This window comes from Ambystoma mexicanum, chromosome 7q (assembly GCF_040938575.1).
Source record: "Ambystoma mexicanum isolate Mex_15411 chromosome 7q, UKY_AmexF1_1, whole genome shotgun sequence".
NCBI classification, from domain to species: domain Eukaryota; kingdom Metazoa; phylum Chordata; class Amphibia; order Caudata; family Ambystomatidae; genus Ambystoma; species Ambystoma mexicanum.
This window is the reverse complement of record NC_090941.1, coordinates 552,351,762-552,373,777: the sequence shown is the minus strand read 5'-3', so window position 1 is coordinate 552,373,777 and position 22,016 is coordinate 552,351,762. Positions and strand designations below refer to the sequence as shown.

General features: G+C 43.3%; 1 protein-coding gene across 3 annotated transcripts in view; it reads left to right on the top strand.

Moving 5' to 3' along the window:
- The window catches only part of DGKH (diacylglycerol kinase eta), a 1,951,678-nt gene that overhangs the window by 1,764,067 nt on the left and 165,595 nt on the right, over nucleotides 1–22,016 (top strand). For all 3 annotated transcript variants that reach the window (XM_069640477.1, XM_069640476.1, XM_069640478.1), the window contains one exon: nucleotides 17,285–17,390. In XM_069640477.1, coding sequence (XP_069496578.1) covers nucleotides 17,285–17,390 — 106 coding nt within the window. The remainder of the gene's footprint in view (nucleotides 1–17,284; nucleotides 17,391–22,016) is intronic.

Genomic DNA, 22,016 nt, shown 5'->3' with positions numbered 1-22,016 from the left:
TTGTAGCACATCCTTTCTTCTGTTTTCACTCTTTTTGTAGTATTTTTGTTTCTTAATAGTTTAATACGGTCTTCTTTCTGACAATTTTGTGAGTGATAACTGCCTCAAGTTCCACATTTTACCATGGGCAGATATGTAATGCATTGTTTCTTAGTCGGTCCCCCTTTTCTGCCCTGCTCCCAGTTCTGTACATCTAGTTGATGGAAGGTGCCACTGGTAAACAGAAAATTGTGTTGTTCTTGGCAATGTGGCTTTCTTTGCTTGGGCTATGTAAGTTGTGTGTGGGCCTAGACAAGATAAATCTGTTCATTCCCCTGCTTCCCCACCTCACTAGCACAGGTGTAAAATGTGCTGCCTGTAGGGGCAGTGGGGCTCCCTACATTATTGCCTTGTATCACCTTTCTTTAGAACTAGCCCTACTGTCTCGGACCTTCACTGCGTTGCAAGTAGCTTCATTTTTGGTCTGATCACGATGTGCACATCACTCAAATATAGAGAGTCACAGAGTGGAGACTGGCAAATGGATCACTTGCAGTGCTGAGGTGAGATGACAGATCTGCACACAAAGAGAAGAGACTGGGGGGGAAATGAAAGGAGATGATTATTGTATAAAGGGGTGAGAGGGATTGCAGGGGACATGACAGAGAAGGTAAGCAGTATTTTGGGAATATATAAAAAACATATATACAGGAATGCATGCATATGGTGCAAGACAAGGGCATAGTGGAAGTAATACACAGCTGTAATGTATTTCAGAAAAGGTTTGCTGTGGGAACCACATGCTACATGTGCTTGGTCAAGAAAGCTCTTCTTGTTCGACTCCAGTCTCTCTTCTAAGAAGTACAGCTATGAGCTTGTATTATTGGTCAACTGGGATATGCAGTAACTCTGTTTTGATTTTTAGACGATCAACTAATGCTTTTCTGGCAGTCATTTCAGTTTCTTTAAACTCGACTTGTCAATCTGCATCCTTCATCTTCTATATGAAAATCCTTGCTCTTTAGGGCTTTTTATTGAAACACCTCTGTTGCATTGCATAGCCTTCCTCTCAACAGGGAATCCCTTTTGCAGTCGAGTTTCTAAGACACATTTTCATCTGATCCTTTAGAATTCAAAGCCCGGACACACTATAACTAATGAGTCAGGATTTTGTTCGATACCCTTTTTCTTCTCATTTTGTTTATCTTCTGCAGCATGCACTTTCTCAAGATTGTTATCAGCTGCCAGTAAATATTTGCTAAACAGACAAGCTCATTGTTGTTTCTTGCCTAACCAATTTGACCTTTGTAACTCATATTCTTTAACAACTACTGAGTGTAAGTAGTGTGCAACCTTGAGCACAGAACAAATAGTTTTTGGCCCTCGTTTGTCCAAAATGCGGGCTCGTATCTAGTGTTTTGATCACAACTGTGGCTGACCATGTTAAATGTTCTGTACAACGTCCTGCCTGATATGCATCAGTTAAAGATGAAGATGTAATGTGAGATATCCAACTGAGAGTTATCCCTTATATTAGGTATTCAGGGGTAGTTCCATCAGCCTTTCTGGTATTTCTTTCCCGTGAGGCAATACAAATCTTGAACAATTCAAATGAAGTGTTAAGTAACTTTATCATCATGTTTAGGATTGTGGTCAAGCTAAATGGTTTGTCTCTCGACTATGAATAGGGAAGGAAACACCTCCAGGTGGCACAGGCAACGAAGACCAGAGCTCAAGCAGATTAGTCAAGGAGAAATTCTTTGTATGTTACCAGAGGAAGAAAATTATTTTATAATTGGTCCAACAGTAATCTTTTTTTAAGTTACTTGTCCATTAAAAACGCTTCTTACTATGAGGAACATCTGGACCTTGCATGTAACCACTTTTAGATCTCTTTTAATAAAACTAGGCCTTTTTCATACGGCAAGCCTATTAAAGAAATGTAGCCTTTATCATGCTTGTAGAAAGAGAGTGGAAACTGCTCAACACTTCTTATATCCATTCCCAGACCACTTGATATCCGGGAAAGACATCTAAAACCTTGGTTAAAGAATAAGGACATATTCTGCCTTTCTGCTGCTTTATTCCGCTGCAGGTCATTGTCTACAGTAGACCGGGTATATGCTGTGTCAAGATGTTTTACATGTGCCTGGCCTAGAAGAACTAAATACTTTAAACATTTCCTCTAATAACTGTTTGGTGTGCCTTGTGCTCCTTTATTATTTTAATGTTAACGTGTAAATAAACTATTGGTGTATACTGTTTCTATGATGACTTATTGATATGTGATTGTATGTGCTTTCATGACAGTAAAAATAAAGCAAATTGACACATACATTTTTAAGATTAATCTTCATGTTACATCAAATGCACATCAAAGCACAGCTTCTCGCCTGCTTCTCCTCCACTGCTCTTTAATTTAACTGTCTATAGTCGAAGTTGCACCTAAGCTTAGATTATTTGACGTCGAAGTGGAATTCAGGCATGCTATCAGACACAATGCGTTTCTCTCCTTCAATCAGAATTTTTTTTTTTTGTGAATAAAAAAAAAAGCACATTAGTGAATGCTGTTATGATTGAAACATGAATGCCAGTGTGGCACAGTAAGATTTTCAGAAGCAAGTCAGCACACTTGAGGTTCAACATTAACAATGTGGCGTTTAGCTGTAGAGGTTTCTGTACAGTTTTTACAATTATATATTGGCCTTATATGATGACTCTCTCAAGACATAGAAATATGGACCGAGTAAATATCCTCTGTCAGAAAAGATGGGAAACAGGATGTTGTCTAGTGGACCCATACTTCCTTTTCCTACAGGCAGAGAATGTTGGGAAAAAATGGTATGTATAATATTTTTAGATGTCCTTCCGTGCACCAAGAAACTAACAATAGCGGCCTCGCAGCAATGTTTCTGAACTTTAGGATTTCATTTAGTAGACCCTTGTGGTCTACCCCTGGAAAGATGGAATCATTTTGACATTCATTTTGGGCCAAAACTCTAACAAGTTGCTCTCCCATCAAGCTTACTGTAAAATAAAGAAAGTATTATTCAAAAATAACATCTATCTGCCAATGCATAACCCCAATTGCCAATATAGACACCAACATTAGAAAACATATTGTTTCTATTAATGCAATACCGGTTAGTACTTTCATTCAATAATAAAAACATTTTTTATTTGCTACTGATAAAACAATGTCTTTTTGTTTAAGGTCAGGTTTTTGATCCATGTATTTATGATTGCAATACACAGTGAGCTCTAGTAAAGATTACTCAACAGCAGCATCCTAAAGGTCAGAAATCATGGGAACTGTCGCTCTGACATAACCTGTCTGCCCAACCTTTCCTCACATTAAGAACAGACTCCGTTTATGCATCCAGTCCTGCTAGACTGGAGTGGTTCATATTGTACAAAATGATTTAATTGGTTACACCAAACAAAGAATGTTTTACTGAAAATCCATTTAATAAATCACTCATGCTATTATAGAAAGCATTCCACATTCAGCATAAAGATTTTTTTTTTATCAAAATCGCATGTGTGTGTTTATTGTATGAATGTAATTGTTTCTCATAAAAAGGTAGATCAGGAGATAGAAAGTGAAGGAGAAATGGAACGTCATTCATTAAATGTAATTCATTTGTTGCGCTTTTATTTATTTATACTTACAAAACATGAATTGCCTTAGGCATTAACACAGGACAACTGTCACAGAAGGAGTTGAGTCCTATTCCGGCATGAGATCTCCCATCAAATAGTTCCCAAACAATCGGTAGGTGCTGTCTGTACAATTGATTTAGTTGAAAGGATTGGCTGCATACACCACCAGAATTTCCTCAGAGCATGCACTTTATTCACCTCTAGGTAAATGTGATATCGTGAATTATACACTTCATGGTCACTATGAAACAAGTCTCCTACATGGTTTCAGTGAGTTCACAATGCTGAAAGTTACTGCAGCTGTTAAGGAATAAATGTTTTAATCTTGTTTATTTTTTTTCTCCAGCCGATAGTTGAGATTCAGAAGGCCAGTACAAAACCTCTCTCCCGTTTGGAGGAATTATCAATGAACATTGCTTAGTCAGTGGAATTATAACACAGGAAAGGCATAAAAAGGCCTACCGGTCAGTAATCTCTATCAGATTCTATTCGGGAAGTATGCTAATTGCACAGCAGCGAGTGCTGCTTTCAAGTGCCGAGCAAAAGCCAATCAGACAGACAATCTCCGATTTTAGTGCCGAAGGACACATTTTTGGGTGACAGAACTTTCTTGGTCACACAACCTCGTTGGGTGGCACTCTATCTCGAGTTGTAGGCGAAGCTCCTCCTCTGTCTTTTGTTGCGAAAGCCTTCTACTTTTAAACAGATCGAATACAATGTACTCTATTGGAAATGGGTATGTCATAGTATTAAAATGGAGGCGCTTCTTGTTAGTCTTGCCCTTTCTACCACCACTTCTATTCACATCTGACTGATCTAACACCCTCGAGGTTCGGACCCGAAGTTCCTCGAACCCTTTGTGGAACTGATTTCTGATCCTGAGCTCCGTTTTTTCAAATCTCTGGGTGTTAGGTGATTTTAATTTTAAACGTAATGATCCTTTAAATTCCTCTGGTAACCGCCTTGTCTCGGCTATGCTTGGCTCTGCTCTCCTTCAATTGTTGTATCATCCCACGCGTAGGTTGGGCAATACATTAGATCAAATGTTTGCATCGGAACTGTTACTACTACTTTCTCCTCCCTTCTCCCAGTAACTTGGACAGATCATTTTCTTATTCCATTTGCATGGAAATCCTTCTCCCCTACCTGTGGGAAAAAAAAAAAAACTCTTCGGCTGCTCACCGAAAGCTCTTCTTTTTTTTGATGCCTCTCAGTCGTCACTGAGGGAGTGCTTGTTTCTGCTATAGACGACATTGTGCGACTTCAGGATCAGGGTGGTGTGGGAGCTCTTTCTACTTGATCTGTCTATTGCCTTTGACACTGCCAACTATTTGATCTTGTTGTAGCACCTTGCGGAGGCAGTCATCTCTGTTGCCGTCTTAGTTTGGTTCAGTTCCATTCTGTTTGACTGGACTCAGTCACTTTCTCTCCCCCTTTCCGTTCCATCCCTTTTCCCCTCATTTGTGGTGTTCCTCAAGGGTCTGCCATCTCACCTATTTTGTTTAACATCTCTGTTCAACCTCTGGCCAAACTCATATCCTCCCACGGCTTCCTTTGCTAGTCCTACGCCGATGATACTCAGATCCTCGTGCATCTGGATCTCTCCTCTGGGGAGACGGCATCTCGTTTTAGGGCATGCTTGGCTGCTGTGGAAGACAGGATGAGTAGTATGGTTTATGCTGAATGACAGCAAAACTGAGCTGTTGGTGGTGGGCCCTCCTTCTGCAGCTGCTCTGTGGGCCCCTATGTGTTGGCCCTCTTCTCTTGGTCCCTTTCCTATGCCGTCCCAGTTGGGAAAGATCTCAGAGTTAGTTTCTGCCACCGAAAAATTTCACAGGGTCACTTAGCAACACAAATGACCTCGTCTCCGTGCACACTTTTGGGCATAATACTATGCAAAATGATTATCTGTCACAATTTTGTTGTAACCTTTTCGAGTTTTAATATTTAAAAAAAAATCTATTTTATAAACAAAAATATATGTATAAATATCACATTGATTGATGTCTCTCCTTGACTTTACAATATTCTACATACATACATGGTACATACTCCATTTTGTAATTACGCATTTCCTTATGCTTAATAGAGCTTAATTCACTTTCAACAAAAAATACTAAAGAAAAACACTTAAATCGTTTCAATGCAACTTAATCCATGTGTATCACAATCTTTTCTGTAACTTAAGGCAAATTAACTTTTGTGTAGTTCTCTAATGCACAACGCGTTTCGGGCAATTCCTGCCCTTCATCAGGTGCAGACAATTATTTTGTTCCAATGGGTTGATTTCTGAAATTTGAATAAACAAATGTTCTAGTCAGTGCCAATTCTAACTGTATGTTACATATTTTAAGCGTTCTTCTAGATGTCTAAGCTAAAGTTAATTCTGACCTGAGGTGTCTCTGACTCAAAGTCCTGTCTTCTTTATAACTCGTTCCACACGTTGGGTTTGTCAGTTGACTCTACATGTACTACATTTCTTTAAGTGCAACAGGAGGTCTTTTTCTTCAATCTGTTGGAAAAACGATTGGTATTCGTTTTACTGGGAACTGTTTTTTTTTAAAACCTACAAGTGCAGGTTTTGCACCGGGACCAGTCGCTTACTAATAGCGATGTGTCCCAGTGACAAAACTTGTGCCAGGACCAGTCGCTTACTAATAGCGCTGTGTCCCCTGTGACAAAACCCTGATTGCTGGCATTTAAAGCCAAGTTACATTTGTGCACGCTTTGAGTTCTAGTACTCACCTCTGCCTGACGGTTTATATGGCAGCCGTCTTTCAATCTCTGAGGCGTCTCCAACCGAGTGATTTCTACACGCTGCCAGAAGTCTGTTTTACTCCTGTCTTGATCACCTCGTCCTTCTTGGTCTCGTAGTCCGTGATCTGTGGCCGAGTATCTTTTCCCGAGTGTGTAGCACAATGTGCGCGTAGCGCTTTGCTGTGGCTTCATGTTACTGATTCTAACCGGTTGTTATGGTAACCGTGTTATACAGTGTTTAGAAGAGGTGACTTGCTGCTTGCATTCAATGGACGCCATCTTGTAGTGTCCTGGAATGTTTGTGGTGACTATATTGTCATACTGTGGTCTCTCTCAATATATGCATGCAGCGCCTTGCCGCCTGTGTTTGCTTTGTAAGATATTCTGGTAGTTTGCTTGGAGTAACTGTATTCTCCGATTTCTCTTTGTGTTTTCCGGAACTAGATAGTTGATTGACAACAGTGTATGCAATCTTCTAATGTACATAGTTCTGCTGTGGTCACTCAACGAGTTACCCACATATCAGTAGCCACTTCCTTGACCACGATCAACCTCTTATGATGATCTGTTTTTGAGAAGATTTATGGGATAACTCATTTTTCCTGGATTGTACATTTATTTTCATAGCAGGTCCCACGTTCGTTTTTGTTGAATAGCCTCTCCCGACTTGTGGTGATTGGTTTTAAATAATTCCCGGGGACTAGGTGGTGTGTTGATTCTACCAGATTGTTACTCATAGGCCTTTTACCAAGGCGGACTCTTGATTCCAGATTTTAAATTTCTTCACGTGCTGTAGTAGCCTCATGTCCTTTTGTCGACTCCTTCTCTATAGGAAACAACTTAAATCCCAGTCTGCATTCATGCCATTAGGCTGCATGGAGTTCAGTTTTTCTATCCAGTAAGTTTCCCCTCTGAAGCAACATTTTATTTAGATTTCCCCCACGTCTTGGAGCTTTCACTTGTTCCAGAATAATAAACCTCATCTGGGCAATATTGTGTTTCTCTTTCTTGAAATGTTGTGTGTTGCTAAGTGACCCTGTGAAATTTTTCTGTTTGTTGGATTCTGTAGCCCAGAATCTGTCTCTGTCAGCACCTAAATAGTTTTCAGAAGATCTCCTAAAATCTCTACAAAAAATCATTTGAACTACAATAAGGATTAAACCATGAAAAGCTGTGCTCCTCTACACCCCTGTTACCTTAGTTTCTGCCACCCTCACCGCGGATAAGCAGATTAGCGTGGTGTGCCAGCAAGGCCATTTTCAATTAAAGATCCTGATGAAGGTCCTTCCGTTTATACCTAAGCAGTTCAGGGCCTTGGTGGTGGCCTCTCTTGTGCTTTCCACCCTGGACTACTGTAATCCGCCAGGCTCACGGTCCTCCAGAATTCAGCAGCCATGGCGGCTACTCTGGTCCCCCGATTTTTGCACACCACCCCTATTCTCCACTGCATGCACTGGCTTTCAGTGGAGAAACAGATCTCCTTTAAATCTTGTTGTTTGGTCCACCGGGCCTGTTATGACAGAGGAATGGTTTATCTGCAACAGAGGTTCGATACCATGCACCTGCCTGGACCCGGTGCTCGGCTCACTCCTGCTCAGTTGTGGTCCCTCGCGCTAGGTATGTGTGGATTGGTGGCCATTGAAATGTGAAAAGCCCTTCCCCTGTCACTCAGTATTATCGAGGACCATTTATCCTTCAGGCGTTCTCTGAAAACCTATCTGTTCTGATTTAGAGCTGCTCAACCAACTTTTCCCAACTTATTCTGACAGTTCCAGCTCCCCACAGAAACTATGTTTACTCTGTTAACAGAGACTGCACCATATTAAAAATGCCCTCCCCTGCCAAATGGGTATGTTCGTAAAAATAAATACAATAATTTGGGAATAACCACCATTTCTAGTAAGGAAAGTTTACCATACATTGAGATTGGCAGCCTAGACCATCCATTTAATTTTGCTGCAAGTTGGGGAAGGTGCACAGCATCATTCTCTGTATACAGTGACTGCAATGTTCTGGACACTCTTATTATGAGATACATACATGCCAAGGGGACCCATGACTTAGCCTTATTGACCTTATAGCCTGAATACAGAGCAAAGTCACGAACATCCTCCGTTATGGGGCTCAGGTTAATATCAGGGTCCCGACAGTATAATTAGGCATCATCCGCATATCAACTAATTACCTGGGGTGGTCCAAATATGCAGATTACCTTTATGTCCGTGCTTTGATCGCATTCTGGTTGCTAGAGGCTCAATGGAAAGTGCAAATAGCAGGGGGGATAAGGGGCATCCCTGATGTGTCCCTCTGCCCAATAAAATACCTGGAAACAGGACATTATTTGTACGAACTCTCGCAGTGGGGGAGGAATAGAATAGCTTCATACAGCTTAGAAAATATTACCCAAACTGAAACCATCTGAGAACTGAGAAAAGATTCTCCCAAGAGACCAAGTCAAATGCCTTCTCTGCATCTAACGAAGTTGCTACAGCCTTGGCTCCAAGATTCATCTGTGATTGTAACGCTCACCTGATTCCCGCAGAGGCGCCGGTCTTGACTGGGTGAATGCCGTATCTTCAAAGGTGATGTGTAACACACGGTTGGCTCTTTGGGCTGGACCTCTGTGCACTGTATATCTGACTCGAAGAGTAAGATGTCTGCAGATAGAAAATATGGGATTAATGAACTGGGGTTATTGGGTGCCTCTCTCCTCTTCCCTTTCTCTTCTCCTGTAGAACCCCAAAGGTTAACGCCCTCACCTTAGGTAAGTGAACGCCGAGCTCTCCATCTGCCTCGGGGCAGGGTGCCGTAACCAGTTTCTTCACTGGATAAGGGTGCAGGCCTCTTGACCTCAGAGGACTGCTGTCCGTCGTTAACTGCACGAACGGTAAGTTCTGGGCACTTCAAATGTCTTAAAAGTCTTTTGTAATGATATCTCTTGTTTTGCAGGGTTCCGGCGATGGCGGATGGCGGGCTGATGAGAGTTGAGGATCGAACCCGCGTGAGGAATAGAAGCGCCTGGAAGCACGTAAGTAAGCGCTTGTAGCCTGCTTCACGATGCGCACTAACTGTCCCTTTTATCTTGCAGGTACAAGTTCGGAGCTTTAGAGAAGCTGAAGGGTGCTGGAATACCCACTGGATTCGGCGTGGGAAGGAGTAATGGCACGTGAGTAATAAAGTTGCCCAATGTCTTTAAACGCACCTTCTTTTGTCTTTCAGATGCGGGATGCAGCGCCGAAGGCCTCCGGACCGTGCGAAGAGCTGGTAAGCTTTTGTCTTTCAGATGCCGGAATGCAGTGCGAAGACCTCCGGAGCATGCGAAGAGTAGGTAAGCCTTTGTCTTTCAGATGCCGGAATGCAGCGCGAGACGTTGGTGACAGCCGATGGACCAGGTAAGAGATGCGCTGCCACTGAAGGACCGTAGTGCTAACCTGTTCTTTCTTTGTCTTTACAGGTGCTGCTGAAGACTGGATTCCAGGATGGTAAGCCTTTGTTCCCTTAGGCCCAGGATCAGAAGCAGAAGACACGATGAGCGTTCTGCTGCAGAGAATGCAGAATAACGCAAAGCAAGATTCATCCATCGGGTGTGGTTTAAATAGCCTCCTGTAGTGCTTAGGTGTCTCCTTCCACAGCCACGCCTAGGTAAGAAAAGAGTTCCTGCTTTCCAGAAGAGTTCCAGTGTTCTGAACCTAGGGAGTGGCTCCTGCCCCACCCAACAGGAAAAGTAGTCCCAAACAGAAGAGGATCAGGGGTTCAACTGGCAGGTAAGTAAGCAGCATGGTCTGCTGCAGGTAAGTCCACCCAAGCATTATGAGCCCGGCGCTTCCAGCGCTGGGACTGGGCATCTTTATGAGCCTGGTGCCACTGGCGCCAGGACAGGGTCAAAAGGTCCCAATTGGGACTGGCTGGCACTCGGAACCGGGGTTATGGGTTTGCTTCCAAGGGAGTCGGGCAAGTCCTGATCTTTTGGAAGCAGAGATCATGACAGTGATATAGTACAAAATAAATGTCTTCAATTTAGAACTGTTGATCGGGTTGGGATAAAACCGGATTGATCAGGATGGACTAGAATTGACATATGTGGAAGTATTCTAGCCGCTAGCACCATGATAACAAGTTTCACATCCATGTTAATTAACGAAAGTGGCCGATATGAAGCAACATCCTCAGATGGTTTATTGGGTTTAAGGAGAACCAGGATAACCTCTTCCCTAAGCGTCAGTAGGAGTTTCCCCTGCTGTGGACCTTCTTCCCATAATTTAAGTAACTGGGGTGCCAGGCCATGGTTATAGTCTTTATAAAATTCCACCACCAGCCCATTCAACCCATGCGCTTTTCCCTATGAGAGTGCTGAATTTGCAGCCAAGACCACCTCCAATACCACAGGTGAGTCAAGAGCAAGTGTTGCTTCCTTAGTAACCTCAACAACTCAATACCAGCTAGTTATTCAGTGACGTCTGCTGCCGCATGTGTCTGCATTTGTATCTAGGGCGCTATAATACTTTGGACATTCCTCACGAATGTTCTTACTCTCCGTGAGAACTGTTCCTGCTGTCCCAGATATGTCCTGTATTCTACCTTCTGCTTGACTGCATGTTTTGTAAATATTAGCAAGATCTCCCCTTGTATTGAGATCTCTGTTGGAGTAGAGATTAGTCTAGTATTGTTGTAAGTGTAACAACATTAATAGCCTCAGTGTCTGTAGGTAAATTGCCTGCATTATCCCTAATTGTAATAATTATTGCGGGCCCTTTATCCACTTGAGCAGCCACACCTGAACTCTGCCTGGCCTATTCCCATCACCCTACCTTCTGGCCAAACCAGGCTTTACAAAATAATAATCTATTTGTACAAAGTAGAGCAGAATTTGTCTCGTTTTTTAATGGTATGTAGTAAATTTGCATCTTAGACGTAGCAACGTTTTCTGAGGTGATCTTAAGGAGCTCTTTAGGTTACCGAGTTCCCCTCTGAAAAATGTTTTAAAGGCCTTCCATAAAGTGGGCATTCAAGAGTAAGAAAGTATCTGGCTTCTGACTTCACTCTTGAAGTGATATCTTAAAGGGCCATGGCTTGAAACCCCAAGGAGTTCTTTTCAGATATGATCTGGGAAGAGTCAACAAAAGCTTTACTGAATGATTGATCGGGGTAGCTGCAAAGTAATATTGTACATTCCGAGTCCACAGATAACATTGAGGAAGAAACTAGAATTATATCCATCCTGGAGTTTATCTCATGGACCAAACAGTAGAAGAAATATTCATGCACACCACGTTGCAAAAGGCTGCAACTGTGACAGGGAAGTGTGCATGTGAGAGACCTAGAGGTAATGGTTGATTGGTCCAGTGTTATATCTTAACTCATTTGAAACTCCCCAGCCCAGATAGTAAATGCATCCACAAAGCAATGGCTTTTATTCATGGGGTCAACTGTATTAGCAATATAAATGTTTAGAGTAAAAGGTACCCCATGGTCCATGCCGATAACAATACAATAAAATTTCCCTTAGCGGTCGGTCAACCACAGAAGTAAGAGTCCTGTGAATCAGGATGGTCACTCCTCAAGAGCAAATTTAGGGAGGTGTAAAAGTGGAAAGATCTCCAGGACTTAGGAATGATGCCTTTCCCAGATCCCATTTAGTGTGTTTCTTAAAAGAATGCAATCTGAACATTGTCTAACAAGTTATTTGTTATCTTATGGGCTTTAATACAATTAATTCACATGATTACAACCAATCAAGATGAGGAAATTGAGTGGTGTTCCTATGTCCTGGCCCGGTGGTCCACAGAGTGCTTCAAATATTTACCTGCTTCATTTGTATTTGTACTCCACCAGTCAAATGTAAATTGTGATTAATGCCTTTTCTGGTTGTGAGCTGTGAGAACTGCACAGTTATAACAACCCAACCACCACACGTGTCACTTTACCACGACTTGCATCATTTTAGCACACTTGAAATTAAGCAAAAGATCAAACTGACCACTGCTTGAGGGTTCTAGTAGAAGGCAGTTATAGCCAGAATCCCATGCTAGCCAACCATGGAATAGTACTAAGCCTGTGTGGAGTGTTCTTTTACGTTCTGCACAATTATCAGAAATTCAGCAATAACTTCATACAATAGAACCTATGAGGCAATTGTAGACAACAAGTGGTGGTCGAGACCTCCTAGCCACCACCTAGATCACCATAAAGGTATTAAGAGATAGAAATAGTTGGCATGTCCTGCCACAGAAATCGCTCGACAGTACTCCAGAAACACCTTTGTTTCAATGAACTTGGGCTCAGTGGATACCACTCAATCCAAGTGAACCTCCCAGTTTAGGTGCATCGATGCTCCCCAAGTCTCTGTCGACTGAAGAGGCACTGGGTCCACACCTTCCCATAGTTGTGGTAGTTGGCACTAAAGATGCATGCTAGAGGAAGAAAACATACCCACTTCTCGCCAAACGTCATAGCTGGCACTAAGATATAGAATGCAGGTAAGAACATTAAACCTTTTAAATACTATCGGGCAGTCCTGTTCTTCATGAGGCTATTAGGAAGCCCCAACAGGAGACATGAATAAAGTGGCAAGGTAGTCGATGGAATCGATCCGGGTTAGCCAGTGACAGAGGATGATGTGTTTTCATGATGCTCTTGAATGCTTAGGCTGATTTGAGCTTGCGGTTAGTCTCTCCAGGAATGTGGAAGCCTCCTTACGAGTTGTAAAGTAAGGAGTCTTGCCCTTCTAAATAACCCAGATATTTGCTGGAATGAGCATGCCGAAAGTTTTCCTTAACAGAGTTAAACTAGGATTAGATGGGATTATCACGCCTCTGTATTGGAGGACTCCCAGCATCTCTGCAGTTCCGCTTATGATCAAACCATGATCCTTATAGTTGTGGGATTGCGGTAATGGGTGACATGCTGTCCTCATTTTATTGGAGGTTCCAGTGATCCGTCAGTGCTAAGAGGAAGAGCAGAAATAATGAAGGGTTCTGGAGTCATTTCTTTAGAAAATGTTCAATTAAGTTGTCCATGCTGTATACAATAGTTAACTCCAGCATTCCGGAAATACAGACATTATTCCTTTGCAAGCAAGACTCCAAGTCTTCATTGTTGTTTTACACGTTCTTTACCCAAATATACCACTTTCTGTAGCTGAGAGTGGGATCTCTGCCCTGCATCTTCTAATGTTTCTATTCTGTTCTTGGCATCATTAACTGGTCTAGCGCAGCCTGAAATGTCTACTTTGAATGTTTAATTGTCCATCTTCAGTCCACCTGACTCAAAGCCTGCCTTCATTTGATTGTGGATAATCACTATATCGTACCCTGCTGGTTGCCATGGTGCGCTTATAAGTGCAACATGGCACCTTTATGGTGAAGTCCGGCTGCGCTTGCTTTTTGATACCCCGCACCACAGAGAACACACCAGTGGCGATAGTACAAGGTTGATGGTATGGGTTATTGCACAGAATAGGGCTTTATTCTCTGAATTGATTGTTCCCAAACCCACCACTAGCCAAATGCAAACATTATCAATAGCTGATATAACGGACCACATGGCAGCAGATATCTTTTCTGGAGCTGGTAGGGGGAGATACTCCGAATTTGAATATTCTAACACAGTCATCTTAACAAACTCCCTGAAGCGAGTCAGGCTGTGGCAGTAAGGGTCAGTGCAAAGGACCCAGTGGTTCACAACAGCATCAAGGAACTCACCAGGGAGAGCTGACGTAAAAGGTGGACATTTTTACTGGACAGTAAATCACTTGACTTCAGAACCAAGATGAAGCTACGGGTGCACACCTAGGTCTCGCATCTGATCATTTGAAGGCTTTGAATACAAGTCCAATGAAATAATGCATTGATCAATCCATTGTGTTTGGGTAATGGTTGTGATAGACCAGTTCCAGCCAGGCATTTTAATGATGCTAGAGTCCAAAGGTAAAGCACCCGGTTTTGAGATCAACACGTGAAGAATAGAAAAAGATGACATGGTGGGGAATATCGTGGAAAGCTGCTGGTTGCCTCGCATCATAGCGGGAGGCCTCTGTCAAGAAGCTGCCATCTTGTTTGTGTCTCTAGTGCCCTACTATTGGGGAAACTTGAGCTCACTTCCAGCAGTTCTTGTTTAAGATGATGTGTCTTTATAATGGAAAATGCAGCTTGTATGACTCTGTTTAGTATAATTTCTGTTTTTAGTCTGACAGTTAATTTTACAGGAGCCATGTGGCATGACCGCAGGACTCTGGGGCCCAGGAGAGGCCAGCCACTAAGCGATGAAACTCCAGAAGGTGGTACGAGGGATCCTCCAGCCCAGTCATCCCACCCCAAAGCCGTAAATCTCAAAACTCCTCCACAAGGGAAGTCCTACCTTGAGGCAACTATTACATGTGTTATATGGGTGCCATCTTTGGGTGCCCTTCCAGCAGTCCCAGCTAGTTGTTTTGTGGGAGGGCTAAGAGGGACTTATTCCACCAACATTAGAAAGAATGCACAGAGAGTACAGGGAAGGCAACATCCACATCCTTTCTTCTGTATCCCCCATCTGGCCATAGTTCATTTGTCAAAACGACAACTTGGTGCAGTCGATTTTGGGGGGTACGGGACAAAGGAAATTGTAAATTAGGGGTGGGGTGTGGGAAGATTAAGATGGAGTGAGAGTGTTAGAAAAAGGAGTATGGGGGCTTGCCCCCAATTAAATGCTGCAGCAAAATTCAGTAAGTTGTTCCATGTAGACAGATGTACCAGATCCTTTACTTCAGCACACAGTCAAAAAGCACACAGAGCTTGCATAAAGAGAGAGACAGGCTCCCTATGCAGCAGAGAAGCTGTGGTGTTCAGGCAAAGATTTCAGATAGGGAAGAATAGAGAAGCTATCAACCTCTCGGACAGGTTAGAGAGTGGAAGGAATGTGCATCACCCACAGGGTGAATACCGAAGAAGAGCATTCACTGGCAGAGCAGGGGATCAGCCTGATTCTAAGATGACAGCTGGCACTATTAAGCCTTTTACTTGTGGAGCCGGAATCAATTCCACCAGCGGTGAACAAGGTCGAGCTTGGAGATCCACAAAACATATAGTAATGAAAGCGGGAAATAACACATGGAGAGGATGTTGGACCATGAAGCCCCCCACTAATAATGGATCCTGGAATTAAGGGAGAAAGGGATCAACCAATGACTGATCTTTTTGTGATGCTAGAGTACACAGAGGCAGTACAACAAGAGGCACAATAAGACCCGCACTGAGGGAGTTGGAATGGCATTGCAGTGAGTTGCTGTGTTGGCGAGGGCTGGCAAACGTCCTATTGATTTTATTGCCCTATCACTTTGAAATGGATTGCCATTGTATTTAAGACTGGAAACCTCCTTTTTATTCTGTGAGAAAGACTCAAAATATTCTTAATTTACCTGATTTGATTTTCGCTTGTGGGCCTTTGTGGCCTTTTTACTTGCTCCTTTTTACACTTCTTGTCTTTATTATGAGTTTTAATGTTTTTATTGTTCCTAATTCTGTTATTGTGCTTTTAACTGTTTCTTTTTTACCCAGTATTATTATTGATCTTTTTTCCATGCCATGCATGTTTGCACCCGTTTGCCCATGGGCCGAAGGCTCATTATAAATGGATAAATAACTTAAGAGCAAATAGCTGAGCGCAGTCCCTGAGTGAAATCAGGCAGAACAAAGAACCTGGAGCAAGCAGCATGCTGGGGGATGTGGACCAGAGACTTTCAAGAGCCTTAAGATATTGAGGAAAAGGGGCTGGGGGAATGTGACCAGCTTACTGAGAGCTATAGCCCAGACTGTGGTATGATCTTGAGTGCACCAGAGCTTGAGCAAAAGCCTCACTAACCGACTGGTGCTGGGACCTGGCAGGCTGATAAACTAGAAGAAATCAAAGTCGGCAGCATGCTCAAGCCCAAGAGGCTGACTCTAAGGTAATGGGGGGGCGGGGTGAAAAACTTGAGTCTGAAAAGTCCCCAAGCAGCAGGGGAGATGGGGGGGAAAAAGTCTTGCTGGTAATCATAAGTTCTGGTTGGCAGGTGTGTGATGCGTCTGCATATATAGAGCATAGGATGGTGACCCAGGATCAGAGGGAAATCCTATCAAAACCTGGAGAAACCATCCAGGTCAACAAAATGTACCTTAAACACCCTGACACTCAACTGAATGAAGTCCACAGGATGTGCTACCCTGGACTTAATGTAATTGGTTTAATGAGTTGAACTTGGGATGAAACCCTCTTGTTGTGTTAATCCACCACCCTGACATTGTTTGCTGTAGTACCCCTTTTAGGTTTTTGGTGCCTTCCTCATAGACCCTTCAGGAGTTCCTCCAGTCCCTTTCCCTGAGTGACAAATTCCGGGGTGCCATTCGTTGTTAGACAAGAAATTGGGGAAATGTCCAGTAGCGCCTAGCCAGTTCTAGAGACATTTGAAGCTGTTCCTCAGTGACTTGTGTTGATTCCCCCCCTGTTCAAATTGTGCATCTTGCATCAAGGTAAGCTATCCTTTTCATTTATACTCCTCTTGTTTCACTGCCCCGCTTTCCAGGGCTTCTTCCAGCCCTTTCAGTGCTAACAGTAAAGCTGTTAAACCCTACTTTGAAGGTGTATTGAGTATTCTGGGTTCTATGTAAACATTTCGCCTGGATAATGTTGCCAGGTGGGCAATTTCCTTTCCTTGCTCCTACGAAGCATTGCCTACATATTCTAGGACTAGTGGAATATTATTGTTTCCTATTCTAAACTCCGGTCCTAGAATATTTGGGGAAAGTGCTAGTTTGTAGTCAGGGTGCATAGTTGAGTAAACATAGCCCCCTGGCAATATTTTTCACAGCAACATTTTCCATAGCAAGATTTCCACGTCTAATGCAACACCTATGTTTTCTTATCTTTCTAGAATCTGTGAAGCAGCAAAATCCCACAGCCTGCTCGAGCAGGAATTGGCACATGCAGTAAATGCATGCTCACATGCACTAAACAAAGCCAGTCCAAGGTTTCCAGAGGTAAGAAATCTAATATTGATACATGTTTTCTATTTACAAAACTGTGTTTCAAAAGAAATTGGCAGCGGTTATCTAGATTCCTACTATCTCAAACATATTTCAACTACTCTCTAACATATTTCTGGCTCCTCATTACTTGATTTTCTTCCCTATTGCTTTTTCTTCAGCAGTTTTGGCTGTGCATGTATATTCCTCTGATTATGTTCTCCTCATCTTCTCTTCCTTTCCTCTAATTCAGTCCCTAATCAGACTTCTCTCACCTTTTCTCAGTGCAAACTTAATTCCTTTGATCCCTCTCTCTATAGTTCTACTCTTTCTTCCTCTGCATGAATAATTTTCAACTATTTCAGCAGAATCATATGCTACTTGTAAGAGTGCAGAGGTAAGGCTCAGACACAATGGTGGCATGTTTTGGGGTATAAACTTGTATTAAATGAGAACAGGTTGGAAAAATGCGCCTCTGTCCCTAAAGCTAAGAGGTATTTCCCTACCTCAAGGAAAACTAGTGAAATTGTCAGGACGTATGAAAACCGAGTCTGCCACTGTCGTGGTCAAAAACCTGCTTCTGTCCCTAACACTAATAATCCAAAGAAACTGTGCCAGGCTGATCTCTTCTTAAGTAACAAGTGTTTTTGTGTTTTCAGTCAACACACAAATTCACAGTCTTTCTGGCAATGAAAAGTGATGTAATAAACAATGTTAAAAAATGCAAGATTCACAGGCCTAGGATTGTGCTCCTTTCCCCTAGAGTTCTTCTCAGTTTCCCTTCTTTTGGGCTACTGTGCCCCTTTTATTATCTTAGGCAAATGTCAGTAGACAATTCACTGGGATATGTTTAGCTTCACAATCCTTTGTCTTGTCAACCCGATACAGTTCGTTACAAAATGTAGGATTACGTTTTACCAATTTCGGGGTCCTTGACCCTTTCAATCTCCCACATGGGTACAAGTCTCAGACTCGCATTTTAGCTTGGTTAACTCTCCTGCCAAGCTAATATCCTCTCTTGGCTCATGTAGGTGCATGTCCCAGACTCACAATATAGCTTGGTTCACTCTTCTGCCAAGCTAGTGTCCTCTTGTGGACTGTCTCTCTTCCACGTGGGTCCCACACAGTCTTTCCCTTCCTTATATTGGGCTCTTGCTTTTCACATGGGTGCAGGTCCTAGACTCGCAATTCGTTATGATAAACATTTGGTTCACTCTCCTTCCAAACATATGATTCTCTTCTCTTGGGGCTTGTCAGGGTCCCCAACCGTCTTAAACTTTCATTTCCATATGGGTGCAGGTCGCAGACTCGCAATATCCCTTCAGGGTCGCAGACCCTCTTTCTCAAATGTTTTTATTCACCCTCTTGCTTCCCTGGACCTCCGCCGCCTCCTGGAAAACATGCGTACCTGTTTCCTGCTTCTCAATAGGTACCAGTGTTTCTCTAGCCTCTGCGTTGTTCCTCGAGGCTCCGGCAGCTCTCTGGTGAACGGCGGGGCCTGCAGGCGTTACGCACGCATCTCTGTCTCTCTATGCCTGGTTGTGCGTCCTGCCTTGCAAGCGGTTCACTGGAGCCTGTGGCGCCCTGAGGTATGTATTGGCAGCAGCCTGAACGGTCCTTCTGACTTGGACCACATTCGGGTTCTCCTTCTCCTCAACAGCTTCTTCCTGTTGGGCTTCTCTCTGCCAGCCCAGTGCACGCTCCAGCAGTTCCTCCCTGGAGGATCGTTCTCCTGTCATGCAGCTGAGTTCCTTTTAAACTCTTGCTGCGGCCAGCTGTATTCGTTCGGCCAAATGACATCTCGTGAGAAGCTAGACCGCTCACTCTGCTTCTGCAGAGTGACCCTCTGACTCTTCATGATCACCTTATTCACAGTACTCATTTTCAATTCCGATGCAAGGTACTTAGTATTTTGTTGTATTTTAGGTTTGTCAAGTATATTAAAGTAACTGACCTCGCAACAGAGTATATTTACTATACCTTTGGGGGTGGGGGGTGGATTTGGTATTTGAGAAGGAATTGGATGTATTAAGGCAGGGGAATACCGTGTTACCTGAGAATGGGTGTCCCCAATCCCATAGGGGGGTTCCCCTTCCTCGGTGCACCACCCCCAGGGGGACTATTGTACTGTGGATGCACTGTCCGGTCCCCATGGGAAAGATAGGGAGAAGGGACGACCTACTCAGATTCATCACATACTTTATTTACTTTGCCTCTTTGCTCAGCTCTTCGCCTTTTACATTTACTCTCAGCCTGCTCCTCCCTCCCAAAGACCACCTCAACCTTGGATTACTCCTATTCATTCTTCCCATTGTTCTTTGCACTATGCTGAAGGCTGGTGGAAGAAAACTCGAACCCTAGAAGAGCTCAATACACTCTTCATGCCCCTTATGACTCCTCACTGCTGTCTGCTAAATGGCAGTATGGAGCTGATCTTCTTTCTCTCCCCACTGTGTGAAACCTGAGGGACTTCTCTCTTATATTCCTGGATCCTCAATGGAGGTGGCCAGGGAAAAGCCATTGCTTTTGGATCCTGCCCCTGGGGGCGGACAAGCGAGGGAGGATCACCTGGATGGAGGGTCCTTGGGGATTGGAAGCGAGAGACCCATGAGCGAGACTCCGTATTCTCCATCCTCTGTTCAGAAATAAACCCTTCTCCCAGAAGTGGTTATGGGATATTGTTCACCTGGTTTCTGAGGAGGGTAAAAGATATTATCAAACCAGACATGTTAAACAGAGGAAGAGAAAGAGTAGGGATATGTCCCTTATACCATGAAAACCAATCTAACCTCCCCCGGACCTTTATGGGCCATTATAAAACTGTTCCACTTCACCCCCCCTTTAAAATACATTCAAGTACTGAGACGAAGAATAAGCAACCGAGAGTAGTAAAGATGACGACCTCTCACCATTTTGGTACTGGGACGAAGAAGATGCATGAAGGTCGGGCATGTACTACTGAGTCAGGCAACAGTAATTGATGGGACACACCTGCAGGCATTTATTAGACCACCGGTGTATAAAAGGTGGAACTATGAAGCTGCAAGGAGAGCGTTGGAAGAGGGTAGCAGTGGAAGAAGGCGCTATGCGGGAGCACAAGGAGCCAAGGCGTTGGAATGCCTGCTGAGCCCCTGGGTAGCCTGCCGAAGTAATAATGCAGGTCGAGAAAAGGCAAACAGCCAGAGGTGTCCGACCGCGTCGGCGATGCTCAGCTCGATCTCCAGAGAGTGGTGTGAGGAGCGCCTGGCAAGCAGGCTTTCCCGTAGAAGGGGAGAAGCCATGTGGAGGAGCAGCAAAACCTGGGTATGTGTCATGGACACTTTACTCACTGTGGAACCTGTGAATACAGTAGCGGGCTATGGAATCAAATGAACTTGCAAGATGTGAATAACAAAATGAATGAAAATTACTCCTATTGCATACCGAACTGAATGAAACATGCAAGGTGGCATTTAATTAACCAACAGTAACCCTTATTGAATACCAAAGTGAAAGAAACAAGCAACGGTATACTGGAAACCCGTATTTACAAGTGAACGCAACATCTTTGGCAAACTGAACCACTTATCTGAATGCAAGACACTTTGAATAAAACAGAATCCAGATTAAGAAACAACATATGTGATAAAGTGGTGAAACTGTGGCTTAAGAAACTGCCTGTTGATCAAACTATCGAACTCTTAAAGAAACCTGAATGTTCTTGGTTGCGTGACCTGTAGTGGGTGGACTGTGTAGTCTGAAACTGCGCCAAGACCAGAGAACTAATATATGTTGAATCAAGAACTATTGAAAGCAAATACTAGGTTCCTGGTTGCGTGACCTGTAATGGGTGGACCATGTGGTCTAAAACTGCGACAAGACCAGCGAACCCCTAGAAGCTAACCAGGAAGTTTGCTGTTGTGTAAGAAGGAAAACAGATGGGGAAGGGTGCCCTGAGTAGTAAAGTCTTGTGCTACAGATAAAGCTTCACAATACTTTCATGTGTTACATTTGACTATTGAACTTGGGGAAGGAACCCCTGATTATTGAATTATTGGTGCCTTGTAACTGTTACCCTGGAACTGTATTGAACTTGGGGAAGGGCACCCTGATTCTTGCAAAACTGTGGAACTGTATTTCTTCAAGTCTAAACGAAGGCCAATTGAACATTGGGGTGAACTTATTGACATTGAGGAAAATGAAGCTTAAGAGTAAGCCAGAGCTGGAAAACAGCTCAGAACCTTGTTTGAATCACTGCTTAGTTTATGGTTGACATCCCTACACATTGTTTTGTATTTGTTGTAAGGGCAAGCATAGGTTTTGGACACAGACAAACCTTTCAGTTCAACTTTCTGACACAGAATTTCCTTAGTTTCTTTAGGTAGGAAAATCCCACTTTAGTGTAGGGCAAGTTAGGCCTTACTCCATCCTGCCATTTTCTTAATGAATCATTATTGTTAAACTTTGAATCTGTTGTCTGTCTCCTTCCATGATGCCAACCTCACACCAACCGCGCCATTTATTTTCAAGTTCCCAGTCACATTCTTACTCTTTCTCTCGCCCCTTTGCCTCAGATCTTGCTAACTATTCCACTTCTAAAGTCACATTTCTTTGTACATTGCCTCCTTCGAATCCATCCCTGCTACTCCTGCCTCCTCATTT